Raw genomic sequence first — 16266 nt, forward strand, 5'->3', positions numbered from 1 at the left:
CACCCTCCAGGCTCTTACCCTTTTCCTGAAGGGACTGTGGCTCCTCTTCAAGGTCACAGCACAGGTGCTCCAGTGGCCCTGGTGCTGTTCTCCATGGCCCCTCTTCTTGACTTCCCCTTTCCACCTGAGGCTCTGTTCCATCCAGCTGGACATTCATTGACTCCCATCCTGTCCCCAGGACTGCTGTTTGTTCTGAAAGCATCTTTGCTGCAAACCCAAATTGTGACCTGAAACAAATTCATTATCAGCTGTGCCCATTAAAAATGTAAAGGGGTAATACTCCTAAGGGAGTTATGGAAAACAGCCCTAGGGATAAAAGATGAAACTGGGTACGAGAAGCTTGATGGAAGGTGAATTTTAAAAGCTTGGTGTGTTCCAATCAACTAAGCCTGGGCCAGGCTTCTTGGAGAAATTAAGAAATGAGCAGGTGCTAAATAGCAAAGTCACTAACAGTTATTTTGGGGACCTCATGGTAGATACAGAATATCCCTGATGGCTGTAAGAACTTCATTTGAAAAAAAAAAAAAAGAACAATCTTGGAAATTCAAAAGCTATTCATTTAATTTCAACCACTGAAAATACAATAAAGTAAGCAATCTGGACACATGCAGGAAAGAATATGCACTGACTTCCACTCAACAAAAATGGATATAATCACATGTAAGCTTTTCTGCCACAAATCCATTCTCATCAATTGGTTCAGAATGAAATGACTACTATAGGTGGCAGTCCCAGCCAAAGGTATGTGTGTGTCAGGAGCACACACCTCCCTTATGAGACTAAACCAAATGACACCTCACTTAAGCCTCAACAAAGGGACACAACCTCTCACTCTGATGCAGAAAATGAGAACTGGTAATAAATGTGGTACAAAGACCAATAACTCAGAAAGCAGGGGTAAAACTCCCAAGCAACCCTGACAGATAGGAGAAATTGTTAGTCAACGAGGAGTCGATGTCTGATGGAGAAAAGTAAAAAAGAAGAGAAAGTGTTTGAACCAAAAGTGGATAAAGGGGAAATAGTTGCTGCTAATATGACCTCACGGTGAATTCAAAGTCCTATGAGTTGAAACATAAGAAAGAACCTGAGACAGGAAAGATCCAGTCAGATCTCATTAGCAAAATATATTCAATTTTAAAGAAGGGTGTGAAGAAGCCAGAGTATGTTCCATCAGAAGAAACAAAAGTGGAGAAAGAGATGGGAAATATGGCCATTGGGAAAAAGTTAAAAGCAACAGATATAGTTTTCTCCTGTCTAGGAGAAAACAGAAGTGGTTTCTATCTCTGTGTACAGGTCTATTCTCTTGACTGCCAAGAGAAGAGATTTGGGTTAGATAACAAAAATTCTTAATAATAATCCTGTGGTGCATAGGACCAGGCTGTGGGCTTTTCTCCTCTCTGGACATCTTAGGGGTCAGGGCAGGTCTCACGTGTTGTTGACAAGGGATTCCCTGCCTCCTCGCAGATAAACAGTCTATGAGATGGCACAGAGAGCCCTTCTACTTGGCAACATCAGTGTGTGTGTGTGTGTGTGTGTGTGTGTGTGTGTGGTGATTTTTATTCAGTACCGAAGCCGTCAGAGCCAATGAAAGGCTTCCAAAAACAGGTCAGAACCTTGGTGAACTATCCTGGCTCACTCATACCCATTCAATGACATTTGCAAGAACCCAGAAGCCCAGGATAGGTAATGACAGATGTCAAGTCATTTAGTTTCTTGCCTATTTGTCTTTGACGGGAGAGGTAGGTGACAACCCTAAGCCCAATGCACAGGAAGGGAACAAATTATCCTTTCATCTCAGAAGTCCAAAGGAGTCTCAGGGCCTCAGGGGAGCATCCTGGACTGATTCCCAGCTTAGGAGGTTTCCTTTTCAGAGGCTTCTCATGAGAAAGGAAAATTCCCCATAAAGCAATAAAGGGAAACTTCCATTTTAGCTTTCTCTTCTGAATTCCAGCCCCTGTATTTGCCTCGCTTTTAACATATAAGGTGCCAATTCCCTCCCTTCACTGGAGGTCTTCCTTGTTTCTCAAGCTCCTTTTGAACATCCTCCCTCAGGGCTTTACCTACAGCTACTATCTGAACACCTGTCTCAAACTCATTTCTCCATCCCCCCAGCAGCACAGTCACTTGACGGGAAGCCTCCTTCTGCAGAGCTTACTGGGCTAGCTGTGAGCCTCTCCAGACTACTGGAGACTACTTTCTACAGAAAACCTGTGGAAGTGCTGGCAAAAATCTCAGCAGCAAGGGGGTGGCTACTTATCCTCACACTGCATTTCCTACATGTTCACTCTCTCAGAGACAGCACCTGGGCAGTTAAGGTGTCAGCCCTAACCAGGTTTCTCCTGGCTCCAGGATGTTCCCAGGCCTACTGGAGTCTGGGTTCTAGGGCTTGCATTTCTCACTTTTCCTCACATATCCGGGGCTCAAGCCACCTGCAGAAGTTTTTGCAGCGGGCGCTGTTGAATAGGGAAAAGGCGGTGTATCAAAATGAGTGGCCCAAGGGCACGAGGACGTGTCTCTCCCGTTCTGTCAGAGAACCCTGCCCTCCGCCCCGGGTGGGGCATGGGCGGGACGGGCGCCTGCTCCGGAGTAAGGTTGCTTCTTCCCTTCTTCTTGTCACAGTGCCCCTGGAGAGGGTCAGATTTCAGAGAATCCGAGAGGCTGAGCCGGGGCAGGGGAAGTGAGGTCAGAAAACAGGTTTCCCGTGAACTGGGGCAAGAGCAAGTCAAGAGAAAGGAGCCACGGGGTAACCTGTGCCCGAGTGACAGCGGCGGGAACCGCGGGGCCTGACAGCGACGCTAGGGACGGGGAAGCCTGGGCGAAGGCCGGACACAGAATGTCAGTGGGGCCAACCCCCCGGTTAAGGCAGCGACCGGAGGCCGCGTCGATCCTCCTCCCCGCCCCGTGGGTGACTGGGCCCCCACCCGCCTTCCCGGGAAGCCGGGCGTCCCTCCCTCCAGCCGCGACTAACTGCGGCTCGGCCCCACTCACCCCGGTCGGCTTGGCCTGCGGCCCGTGCCTCCCTCCTGGGCGCCGCCGGCCCCTCCCCTCCGCCCTCCGCTTCGTCGGAGCCGCCGGCTGCTGAGCCAGCGACGGGCGGAGACGGCGGCCGGGCGGGCGCGGGTGGGGCGGGCACAGGAAATCCCCGCCCGCTTCCGGGGCTCGGCGGCGGCGGCGGCGGCAAGGGGGAGGGGGAGGGGGCGGGGGCGGGGGCGGGGGTGGACCGTGGCCCCCACGCCCCCCATCGCTCAGGCCGGTAGAGCCGGGGACCTCCGCGCCCGCCGCCCTGGGACGCCGGATCCCGCCTACGGTGGCCGCCCACCCGCGCCCCCTCCCTGACTGACCATTTTCGGTCCTGGCCCTCGGCCTCCCACGGGGTTCTTTGCACACGGGTTCATTAATTACCCCGACATTTAATAACCGATCGTTGTATGTCAGACAATCGCTGTGAGAGCAAATTCTCAGGCAACAATCTGGAATTCGTCAAGAAGCTTGACTTGTAGGTTTCAAGGTAGCATGGATAGGGGGCTTGAGAGGGCATTGAGGAGGAGTCACTAATGCTGCTTGAGAGATCGTCAGGTTGACTTCAAGGACAAGGTGCTATCTGAAGTAGGCCTTGCAGCCGCATTGTCCAATTTGCGGGAGCCACTAGCCATATGTGGCTGCTGAACTCTCTGTATGTGGCTAGTCCAAATAGAGATGTGTTGTAACACACACACACACACACACACACACACACACACACACACACCAGGTTTGGAAGACTGAATTAACAAAATGTCAAATAGCTAATAAGCAGCATTTGGTATATATAGGACTGAATACATTACTTTGTTCTTAAAATTTTTTTTAATGTTTTTATTTTTGAGAGAGAGACAGACTGTGAGCAGAGGAAGGGCTGAGAGAAGGAGACACAATCTGAAGCAGGCTCCAGGCTCGGAATTGTCAGTGCAGAGCCCGATGGGGGCTCAAACTCACAAACCAGAAGATCATGATCTGAGGTGAAGTCGGTGGCTTAACTGACAGAGCCACCCAGGTAACCCTATAGGGTTAAATACATTATTAAAATTAATTTCACCTACTTTTTTTCACTTTTAAATATGGCTACTAAAATTATTAAATTATATATGTGGCTTGCTTATTTTTCTATTGGACAGAGCTACCTCGAAGCATTAAGATGAATTTGAGAAAGATGAGAAGGAATAAACTATGTTACCATTAGAACCTATTTATAATCTACAAATCACATTATTTCATTATCACAACAATTCTGTACAATTTTATAGACTTAAAAAATAAATGACTCACTTTAAGGTCATAAGTGATAATCATTCCTTTGATATATATTTAGTTTTTGCTATGTGCCAGGCACTAAAACTAACTGCTGGCAGTCAGCGATCCCAAAGGAATTGTCTGTGTTTCAAGAACTCAGTCTTTGGAAACATAGGTCAACAAATATTTGCAGTTAAATGTAATAGATGCTAAAATGGAGGAGTATACTCCACATTAGGAACAAAGAAATAAATATGTATGGGAGGGAAGTCAGAGAATGCCTCACAGAAGTCTTGAGGCACAGAAGAGTAGAGAGGGCTCCATAATGAGGAAGAAGAGAATGTGATAGACCTGCAATTGGGAAAGGGTATAGAGTATACTCTAGAGCCAGTCACCGGGTATGTGGGGGGAGTGGTCAAGCCAAGATTTGTATCTTGGAGTTCTGGAACTAAGTCCAGGGGTTCTTTTCATTATGTTACCACTGTTGATAAATATAAGGTGTGTTAATCGGGTAGGCTAATAAAACCACTATCTTAGTGATTTAACACAATAAAGACTTATGTTTCATATAAGTCAGGTGTAGTGGGTTGGTTGGGGCCAGTGGGTGGGCTATCTGCTCCTTGAAATCATGGAAGGACATGGCTTATATCTTGTGGCTCCATCATCACCAGTTGCCTTGTAATTGTCCAATCTTTGGGCCTCAGATAAGGGAGAACTGTGGTGGACCTGTTGGAGATATCTGGGGCCAGCCTGGAAGTCAAGTACATCATTTTCACCCCATTCCCTTAGACTGAATTCAGGTGTGTAGTCACATGGTCCCACCTGACTGCAGGGGTGGCTGGGAAGTAAAATGCTTGTGCCTAGTAGAAAAGGAAATGGGGTTTAATGGACACTTATATTGCCTCTGCCACACAAAATGAACATAACCAGGCACCTAGACCTGACTTTACTTAAAAGGGATATTTGGGGAGAGCTAGTAGATAGATAGATGATAGATAGATAGATAGATAGATAGATAGGAGAGGCAGCCCAGATTCTCCTCTTTTCTTTGGGAAACAAACCAGTGTAAGATTGTATCCTTTAAAAAAAAGGGGGGAGGAGGCAAAATAGGCTCTGGCCCAATGGCATGATAGTGGGCCATTAATAATTAGTAAACATATACTTTATGTCAGAACCTTGTCTTAAACATCACAGGGAAAAATGTAAAACACCTCTATATTATGCTTTGATGTGCCATCTCTTTACCTATCAATCAGCAAACTGTGAAGTGTAGATATCATCTCAGCATGGGTTTGGGGTATTAAGTGAGCCAAAGGCAAAATTAGAAATTGAGCCCTGGGCTTAGACTTATAACCTGGTACACCAGAGTAGACCTTAGCTTTCATAGTAATATATGGACAAATCCAAATGCCTATATAATGTTACAAGGTTGAATAATTAAATATGCAGTGAGTTTCAGGTAGATAATTCCATCTTTTAAAAACGTTCTGGTGGAAAAGTTTCAAGATCAGTCTTGATGGCAAAATGTAGGAAGAACAGCTTGGATAGAATCAGAAGACACAAATGGACTTGCTGTGGCATGCTGTGGGATGAAGAATACAGATGTGGGGGTGTCTAGCTAGAGTAGAGGAGAATTGAAATGAGGAAATTGATAGAAAGATGAGAATGTGGGTTTTTTTATTTGCCATGTCAAATAATAAAGAGTCATTATATTTAGTATTACAAGAAAGCAATATACCTGATGGGTCTAATCATGTCATTCTAAGGAAATGTGGTGGCCTGTGGCTGCCCTATTGATAGAGTTCAGAACCTCAGAATGGAATGAAGTGGGCCCATAGCCAGATTCTAGTGTGTGGAATATAGAGTTCCTTAGGACACAGCAGTGTTCTTTCTGAGCCTCAGGGAGAGTTCCCAGGCACTTACGGTTTCAAGTTCTCTATAGACTTTGAAAGACCTTAAAAGACTCAGTCTCTTGCCTATCAGTCTTGGCTTCTTCACTTCTGAAATCCTGTTCTGCTGTGGTTTGAATAAGAAAGTACAATGCAGGTATTTACCAGTTCAAGATTGTGTTATAAGAGTTCTTTTATCAGTCAGTTGATTGTAATGAATTATCAGCTTGGTTTATAAAAGTCTATTCGGCCATTATGAAGCCCTACCTTCTGTTGCTAACTAGAACCTAACCATCACTTATGACACTGCTTTTCTTCCATTCAAAGTTTTGAAGACTAGTGTCAGAGATGAATTTTCTACCAACAGGTCAGTGGGGATGTTTACTTCCTCTATGTCCATGACTATAAACAAGAGAGAAGGGTTGAGGGAAGTTTCAGATTAGGGCTCCTATGTAGAGAAAGGTTAAGGGTCTCCTAACCAGTAATTAATAATTATAACTAACATTTGTAGCACACTTTACATTTTACAAAGTACTTTTTGTATATGTGATCTTCACAACTCAGAGAGATAAGTTATTCCTAGTCTATGGTTAAGGAAATAGTGGTTCAGACATTTAAACTGTAGAACCTCCACTTTCTATCATCTTGGGCAGATTTATGTATATAAAGCTGTTTACTAATCAATAAAATGAATGCCATTATGAATGCCAAAATGAACCCCTACTTGGTGGGGTTGCTGTGAAGGATGAGATGATGTAGATAAACAATTGAATGCATAGTAAGAATGCAATAAATGGTAAGACCTAAGAATTGAAGCTGCATAATGATTGAAAAGAGGACTTTAGTAGGGTGATGGACAGTGAAAACATAAGATGAAAGATCAGTTTTATTCCAGAGTCTTAGTGAAGTAGACAAATTGGTTAGAATGTAATGAGCTGAAGGTGCAGGTGGTAGAGTGGGGAGCTTGAATTGGAGATAGGGAGGGGTTGCAGTCATTGGTAGTAACTAGGTATAGGATATGACTGTGAAAGTGAATGGCCAAAGTGGTGGACAAAGTCATTTCAGGTAAGAGAAAGCCAAGGAGCTGAGAGGCTAGGGTGTCAGCAGGGATAGTATCCAAAGTATTTAACTACCAATACTAGCATGGACATGGATCCATCAAAATGGATGTAGCCTATAGTGTTGGTCCTGGAGGCACCAGCAACTATGAAAATATTTCAGTATTTTAATAATCACACTTGTGCAATCTAACCCAGGGCATAAGATGGAATTGTCCACATGGATATCGGGGTCGCCAGGAATGATGATGGTGTTATGGAGCATGGGACAGCAAGCCAGTTGAGGGAGGCTTTGATGAGAAAAGGAGAATGACCAGGATATGTTAGGTCATAATAACAAGGAAGCATGCTGTGTAAGATGGTTTGATGGCAAGTGCTTCAAAGATACAGGATGTTATTTATGAAGGAAGGAGGGAAATGGTACTTGAGGCAGCATGAAAAGCAAAGAGAACATTTTACTTCTGGCCGTAGATAGTGTAAAGCCATCATTCATATAGCTGAAACAAAACTTTCATGAAACAATACTCACCCTAACCACATGCAATGTGTGCTGTTGGTTTCTATTCTATTACTTAATTTTAAAAAGTTTTCCATTTACTACCCACTAAATTAGTTTCACAACTCACTAATGGATTGCAGTTTATCATTTGAAATGTATTGGTATGTAAGTGGTAGGCGCAAAAATAGCCACCTCTCCAGAGGACTGCATAGGAAGCGTGCTTTGTTAAGGGACAGCCAGGTTTTGACTAGATAAAGAAAATAAAGAAACGTCTATCAAAGACGTTGAAGGATATAGGGGTGTCTTGGTCCATTTGGGCTGCTGTAACAAAATACTGTAGACTGGGTAGCTTATAAACACTGAACATTTATTTCTCATAGTCCTGGAGGCTGAGGAGTCTAAGATCAGTGTCTAGTGAGAACTTGCTTTCTGATGTCTTCTCACTGTGGAAGAGGTAAGGGAGCTCTCTTCTGAGGCCTCTTTTATAAGGCCACTAACCCCATTCCATGAGCCATCTGTCCTCATGACCTAATCACCTCCCAAAGGCCCCACGTCTAAATACCATCACATTGGAGATTAGATTTCAACACATGAACTTTGGGGAGATACAAACATTCAGTCTATAGAAAGGGGGTTTTGTTGATGAAAGACCCTGAATACCAAAGGTCACAATGGAAGGATTTAGAGGTTGTTTTGGGAGTTGGAGTCTGATTCAAGTTAGGCAATGTAGAGGACTGTAATAGGGTGAGAACCTCTATTTCGAGAGATGATCTGGAGGCTGAGGATTCTTAAGGTGAGTGTTGTAAGCAGAGATATAGGGCATGATGGGATTAGTTCTCTCAGGCGAGGGGGAGGGGTGGATAATCAGTTCTAATTATAGCCTCCTTCTTGGGACTGGTCCCTTAGTCAGTTTGTCAGTAGAGGGGTGAGGTATAAAGATTGGTTGGGGTTGAGTAAGATTAGGTGTGTGTGCCTCATCTTGAGGTGTGTGAGGTCTCACCAAGGAGTGTGCTGGGCTCTGTGGACTCTCTTTCAGTTCTGTTTTGGACAGAGTTAAGGCTAGAGGGACTGTCTTTCCAGAAGTTCCGGGCCTGTGAGGATCCCCTAAACCACGCTTGGCAATGCGTGGTAGTCGTATCAAAGCCTAAGAAGTTTTGTGGCTTACACTCAAATCCTACTGTCCTTGATATTGAGAGGGAGGGAAGGAGTGGCCTTAATAGAAGCTAATAGTTTCACGTACTCTTGAAGTAGAAACATGTTAATTAAAAAGACAGTGCTAAATTAAATAGTGGGCACAAGGGTATGCTAGAAATAGTGCTAAATTAAGAACCAAAAGATTTGTTTTTTAATTCTGGCTGTGCCTCTGGGTGACAGATCAGAGCCTTAACCTCATCTATCAAATTAGTATAATGTTGTTCTTCTTTTCCTTAAAAGCTGTTGTGAGGAATAAATTAAGTAAAAATATAGGCATATGGTGTAAAATTTATAAAGCACTATTCAAAAGCAAGATGTTGGCAATGAGTATTACTTGGCAGAAATAATTTGTAGTCAGTGCAAATAGTGGACCAAGTGCAGGCAGCTGTCAGTTAGTGACAGCTGGTGTTACAATTAGGGTAAGACTAGATGTTTTATAAGATTTAAAGAAGTTTTTGATGGTGGGACACAACTCAGATAGATAAAAAGGCAGAACTCTTTGTTAATTACAGCTCCAAAGAGAGAAGTCGGTTGTGCAGGGATGCATAGCAGGTTACACCTGAGGACAGGGTAACAGTAAGCTGAAACTGCAGGAAGGTGCTTATGTATGGCAAACAGGATAGAGTTAGGTAGGTTTCCCAGGCAGGCTTCCTGGGGATCAGATATTTTAAATAATTCAATGGGCCTAAGAAAGAAGTAGCTGTTCCTGAGTGTAGGTATCTGGGGGCCTCTGGCAGTTGGGTATGTGTATATTGTAACCCAGGAGTGTTAGAGCCTGATAAGGGAAGTAGTTTGGGGTGGGGGTTGATAAATTGCCAGTGAAGGAGAATTGAGAGTTTTAGCCATGACATCAAGACTGGGTCAACATGGCACTTGTGAAATATCATATTACACTGGGACAGCTTTGGAGTGGTGTAATCTCAAACTGTCATTTTTTTTTTTTATAGTACAAAAGCTTACTCAAAGCAGACTTCTCATTGGTATAGTATAGTTTCTTAATTTAGCTGTTTATTTACAACACATTTTATTTATAAGTTACTGAAAACCTAATCTTTAATTCTATTATCTCTACCTCTTAATTTATATTTTAAGTAGGCCAGATTTCTGAATCATTTTAGAGAAATACCTGGCATCATCTAATACCCCATGGCAGAAAGAGTTAGACTTTAAAAGTTCTTCTGAGATTATAAATGCCTATAGCATATAATGGCTGGTATAATACAGGCTCAAAGTTGTTTCCCATCAGATTAGAGTTATTTGCCTATCATATGGCTGTGCTAAAATAATTTTAAGATGTCTCCTAACATTCTAACCCCCTCATATATGTCCTCTGTAGTCCATTCCTCTTGAATATGTATGGGACTTGTGAATATGGTAGAATTTTTGTGGAGTTATTTCTAGAGAATGTATTGTAAGCCCTGGAGGATGAATGGGGCAATAGCTGAAACGTCAGCAATGTTCTGGTCTCAGGCTGTTGAACGTGCTAGCATTATGAGATACAAAGCCCCATGATCTCCCCCAAGGACAGTTAAGAAACAGAACCCACTGCAATTTCCTGACACTCCTTGGAACTGCACATACTCCCTGCATGCCTTCACGTTGTCACCAGATGTATGTCTGAAAATCCTTTGTGTTCTCTTTCCATACTTTGATACTCTTGGATACTTATATCTGATAAAATATGAAATAAAGGCTATGTGCAGTCTCCTGCTTTTACTGCTCTCTCGCAGAGGCAGTCCTGCACGTCCGCTCAGTCTGGTATCTGGGAACTTCTTGTTCTGTGCATGGCAACAAAATTTCATTTCCATGATTATCTACTGATCAGTTAGCTTTGAGTTAATCAAAATGGAGATCATCTTGAGTATCCCTGATCTAAGGGGGTGAGCCCATAGGAGTGGGCACTTCCTCAAGTCAGAAAGCTGCCATACTGTGAGGGGGCCATGTGGCTAGGAACTGAAGGGAGCCCATAGGAGCTAAGAGTATTCCCTGGCTGTCAGTTAGCAAGCAAGTGGGGACCTCAGCCCTACAGCCACAAGAAATTGGATTCTAACAACCATGTGATCTTGGAAGTAGACCACTGAGTGTCAGGTGAGATCATAGCATGGCTCGCAGTTTGATTTTAGCCTGATGAGACCCTGAGCAGAGTACCAAAGTGATCCATGCCTGGACTTCTGACCCACAGAAACTGTGAGATAATAAATTTGTGTTGTTTTTGGCTACTAAATTTGCGGTAATTTTTTATGCAACAATAGGAAATGAATACACTATATATCCCACTTTTCATTTTTATGATTGTGCATGCATAGGCACTACATTTATTTTTTTTTCCTTGTACATGGAAATGAATTATTTACTCTTTTTTTTTTTTTTTGCCTCCTTGAACAAAGCTACTGTGAGCACCTTGTAAATTACTTCTGGTGTACTTGTTCAACAGTTTCTCTAGGATTAGAATTGCTGAACATGTGAATATTCATCTTTATTAGATAATGCCAAATTGCAAAAGTTGTCGCAAAGACTTTTTAAAAAAATAAATAAAGTTAATAAACCTCCACTAGACAAAAAGAAAAAATGAGTTACCAATATCAGGAATAAAAAAAGTGCATCGCTACAGATTCTTCATAGACTCAAAAGTTAATAAAAGCTAATAAAAGACTGTTACGAACAATTTTATGCCAATGACTTTGACAATTAGATGAACTGGACAAGTTCTTTGAAAGAATTATCAAATTATAAGAAAATATAAAAATCTAAATATATCAACTAAAGAAATTAGATTTGTAATCATAAATCAGAAGGAATTTCAAGGTCCACATAGTTTTACTGGTGAATCTGATCAAACTTAAACAAAAGTATACTAATCCTACAAAGAAAAATACCTACAAAGAAAAGAGAGAAGGGGACAATTCCTCACTCATTTAAGGAGGCTATAATTATCCTAATACTAAAAAAATTTTTTTTAATATTGGAAACAAGACAAAGGTGTCTGCTCTCACTGTTTCTTTTCAACATTGTACTGGAGGCCCTAATAAGTGCAAAAAAGGGCAAAAATAAAAAATAAAATCCACATAGTTTACAAAAGAAAAGTAACCTTGTCAGGTACATAGAAAATTTAGAGGAATCTACAAAGAAGTTACTAGACTATAAGTGAATTCAAGAAGGTCACATGATACAAGGTAAATACAGAAATCAATTATATTTTTATAAATAAGCAACAAACAGTGGGAAAATAAAAGTAAAGCAATTCAGTTTATGATATTTAAAATATGATATACTCAGAGATAAGTTTAACAAAAGATATGTAAGATTTGTACACTGAAAACCAGAAAACACTGCAGAGAGAAATTGAAGAAGTTTAAATACATGGAGAGATACACCATGTTCATGGATTGAAAGATTCACTATTATTAAGATATGTTATCTCCAAATTGTTCCTTAGTGTCTTTAGAAGAAAACATAGGAGAATAGCTTTGCAACACTGAGAACATTTTGGTGAAACAATAAAAAATGTTAATTTTATTAAATCTTGACACTTGAGTATACATCTTTTTACTTTTCTGTGTAACAAAATGGGAAGTATGCATAAATCTCTTGTGCTGAAAAACAAAGCAGGATGGTTGTCTTAAGATAAAGCATCTGTACATTTATTTCAGTTGTGAACTGAAGTAATTACTTTTTGAAAAAAATAGAATAGCACTTTTACTTGAGAGAATGTATTCAAAATGGATGAAAGACCTAAATTGAGATAGGAAACTATTAAAATCCTAGAGGAGAACACAGGCAGCAACCTCTTTGACCTCAGCTGCAGCAACGTCCTACTAAACACATTGCAGAAGGCAAGAGAAACAAAAGCAAAAATGAACTATTGGGACTTCATCAAGATAGAAAGCTTCTGCACAGCAAAGGAAACAATCAACAAAACTAAAAGGCAATGTACGGAATGGGAGAAGATATTTGCATATCTGATAAAGGGTTAGTATTCAAAATCTATAAAGAAATTATCAAGCTCCACACCCAAAAAACAAACCAGTTAAAAAAAGGTCAGAAGTTGGGGCGCCTGGGTGGCGCAGTCGGTTAAGCGTCCGACTTCAGCCAGGTCACGATCTCGCGGTCCGTGAGTTCGAGCCCCGCGTCAGGCTGATGGCTCAGAGCCTGGAGCCTGTTTCCGATTCTGTGTCTCCCTCTCTCTCTGCCCCTCCCCCGTTCATGCTCTGTCTCTCTCTGTCCCAAAAATAAATAAACGTTGAAAAAAAAAAAAAAAAGGTCAGAAGAGATGAATAGACACTGTTACAAAGAAGACATCCAGATGGCTAACAGACATATGAAAAAATGCTCAACATCATTCATCATCAGGAAATACAAATCAAAACCACAATGAGATACCACCTCACACCTGTCAGAAATGGCTAAAATTAACAACACAAGAAACAACAGGTTTTGGCAAGGATGAGGAGAAAGGGGAACCCTTTTGCACTGTTGGTGGTAATGCAACCTGGTGCACCCACTCGGGAGAACATCATGGAGGTTCCTCAGAAAGGTAAAAATAGAACTACCCTATGATCTAGCAATTGCACTACTTGGTATTTACCCAAAAGATACAAAAATACAGATTCAAAGGGGTACATGCACCCTGACGTTTATGGTAGCATTATAAACAATAGTAAAACTATGGAGAGAGCCCAAAAGTCCATTGACTGATGAATGGATAAAGAAGATGTGGCACATATATACAATGAAATGTTACTCAGCCATCAAAAAGAATGCAATCTTACCATTTGCAACAACATGGATGGAGCTAGAATGTATTATACTAGTGAAATAAGTCAATCAGAGAAAGACAAATACCATATGATTTAACTCATATGTAGAATCTAAGAAACAAAACAGATGAACATATGGGAATTGGGGGGGAAATGAGAGAGGGAAACAAACCACAAGAGTAAACTGAAGGTTGATGGAGGAAAGTGGATGGGGGATTGGCTAGATGGGTGATGGTTATTAAGAAGGGCGCACTTGTTGTGATGAGCACTGGATGTTGTATGTAAGTGATGAATCACTGAATTCTACTCCTGAAACCAATATTGCACTGTATGTTAACTAAAATTTAAATTAAAAAAAATATTTGCCAGACTTTTTCTTAAAATCAACATAAATAAGCATGACAGAGAAAAATAAAACTGACATTATTTGTTGCTAGTGGTAACATTCTGAGATTGGTGATGATATTTTTGGATGTGATTTTTTTATATTATCTAAGTAACTAAGTTAATATTTGGAACATCTGTATAATACATATTTGGAACATCAGGGAACCAGTATTTCTCATATGACCAATGCATGGTATTTTAAAAATCATGCCTGGATGAAAGTTCTACTCAAAATGCAATATAGACCAATGTATTTTAACAGAGTATGAAACAATCATTGATATAGTTTCAGATCTGAAAATGCTCCTCCCTTTTCAATAATGTATCTGTCTGAGGCAGGATATTCTTCATATACTTCAGAAAAAACAGGTTCAGCTATCTTCATTAAGTCAGACATTAAAAAGATTTGCAAAAATGTATAACAATGCTACTCTTCTCATTTTTTTGTTTCAGAAAATATAATTATTTTAGTGACAATGATACTTATGTTGGGGCACCTCGGTGGCTCAGTTGGTTAAGCCTCCAACTCTCGATTTTAGTTCAGGTCATGATCTCATGGTTGATGAGATCAGGCTCCGAGTCGGGCTCTGCACTGACAGCATGCAGCCTGCTTGGGATTCTCTCTCCTTCTCTCTCTCTGCCCCTCCTCTGCTTGTGCTTGCTCTCTTTCTCTCTCTCTCAAAATAAATAAAAATAAAACATTAACAAATGCTACTTATGTTAACACATAATGGATTTATTATTGTTATTTTTAGGTGAATTGAAAAACATTTTTTAAATTCTCAGTTTTAATTAAAAATTTTTGAGAGTGTGAGTGGGGGAGGGGCAGAGGGAGAGAGAGAGAATCTTAAGCAGGCTCTACGCCCAACATGGAGCCCAACTCAGGGCTCCATCTCATTATGGTGAGATCATGACCTGAACCAAAATCAAGAGTTGGACCCTGAACTGACTGAGCCATCCAGGTGCCCCTCTCAGTTTTAATTTATAAAACAGTAAATATCAATAGGTATAACCCACATTAAAAAGATACCTTTGGAGTCTTCAATAAGTTTTAAGAATATAACAGGGATTCTTTTTTTTTTTTATATATATATGAAATTTATTGACAAATTGGTTTCCATACAACACCCAGTGCTCATCCCAAAAGGTGCCCTCCTCAATACCCATCACCCACCCTCCCCTCCCTCCCACCCCCCCATCAACCCTCAGTTTGTTCTCAGTTTTTAACAGTCTCTTATGCTTTGGCTCTCTCCCACTCTAACGTCCTTTTTTTTTTTTTTTCCTTCCCCTCCCCCATGGGTTCCTATTAAGTTTCTCAGGATCCACATAAGAGTGAAACCATATGGTATCTGTCCTTCTCTGTATGGCTTATTTCACTTAGCATCACACTCTCCAGTTCCATCCACGTTGCTACAAAAGGCCATATTTCATTTTTTCTCATTGCCACGTAGTATTCCATTGTGTATATAAACCACAATTTCTTTATCCATTCATCAGTTGATGGACATTTAGGCTCTTTCCATAATTTGGCTATTGTTGACAGTGCTGCTATGAACATTGGGGTACAAGTGCCCCTATGCATCAGTACTCCTGTATCCCTTGGGTAAATTCCTAGCAGTGCTATTGCTGGGTCATAGGGTAGGTCTATTTTTAATTTTCTGAGGAACCTCCACACTGCTTTCCAGAGCGGCTGCACCAATTTGCATTCCCACCAACAGTGCAAGAGGGTACAGGGATTCTTTTTTTAAAAATATAATTTATTGTCAAATTGGCTAACATACAGTGTGTAAAGTGTGCTCTTGGTTTTTGGGGTAGATCCCCGTGGTTCATCGCTTACATACAACACCTAGTACTCATCACAACAAGTGCCCTCCTCAATGCCCATCACCCATTTTCCTCTCTCCCCCTCCCCCCATTAGCCCTCAGTTTGTTCTCTGTATTTAAGAATCTCTTATGGTTTGCCTCCCTCCCTCTCTGTAACTATTTTTTTTCCCCTTCCCTTCCTCCATGGTCTTCTGTATAATTTCTCAAGATCCACATATGAGTGAAAACATATGCTATCTTTCTCTGATTTATTTCACTCAGCATAATTCCTTCCAGTTCCATTCACATTGCTGCAAATGGCATGATTTCATTCTTTCTCATTGCCAAGTAGTATTCCATTGTATATTCAAACCACATCTTCTTTATCCATTCATCAGTTGGTGGACATT

General features: G+C 41.3%; 2 protein-coding genes across 2 annotated transcripts in view; both read right to left on the reverse strand.

Annotated features, from left to right (window-relative positions):
* ZNF641 (zinc finger protein 641) overlaps positions 1 to 3082 on the reverse strand; it is a 15639-nt gene extending 12557 nt beyond the window's left edge. Inside the window, exons 1-2 of the mRNA XM_030322469.1 lie at positions 2989 to 3082; positions 19 to 227 (exon numbers count right to left, since the gene is read on the reverse strand). Of these exons, the coding sequence (XP_030178329.1) occupies positions 19 to 202 (184 nt within the window). The 5' untranslated portion in view covers positions 203 to 227; positions 2989 to 3082. The remainder of the gene's footprint in view (positions 1 to 18; positions 228 to 2988) is intronic.
* Positions 2635 to 16266, reverse strand: part of LOC115518688 (olfactory receptor 8S1-like) — a 26176-nt gene continuing 12544 nt past the window's right edge. Inside the window, exons 2-3 of the mRNA XM_030322245.1 lie at positions 3222 to 3442; positions 2635 to 3149 (exon numbers count right to left, since the gene is read on the reverse strand). Of these exons, the coding sequence (XP_030178105.1) occupies positions 2635 to 3149; positions 3222 to 3442 (736 nt within the window). The remainder of the gene's footprint in view (positions 3150 to 3221; positions 3443 to 16266) is intronic.

The sequence above is a fragment of the Lynx canadensis genome, chromosome B4 (assembly GCF_007474595.2).
Source record: "Lynx canadensis isolate LIC74 chromosome B4, mLynCan4.pri.v2, whole genome shotgun sequence".
NCBI lineage: Eukaryota > Metazoa > Chordata > Mammalia > Carnivora > Felidae > Lynx > Lynx canadensis.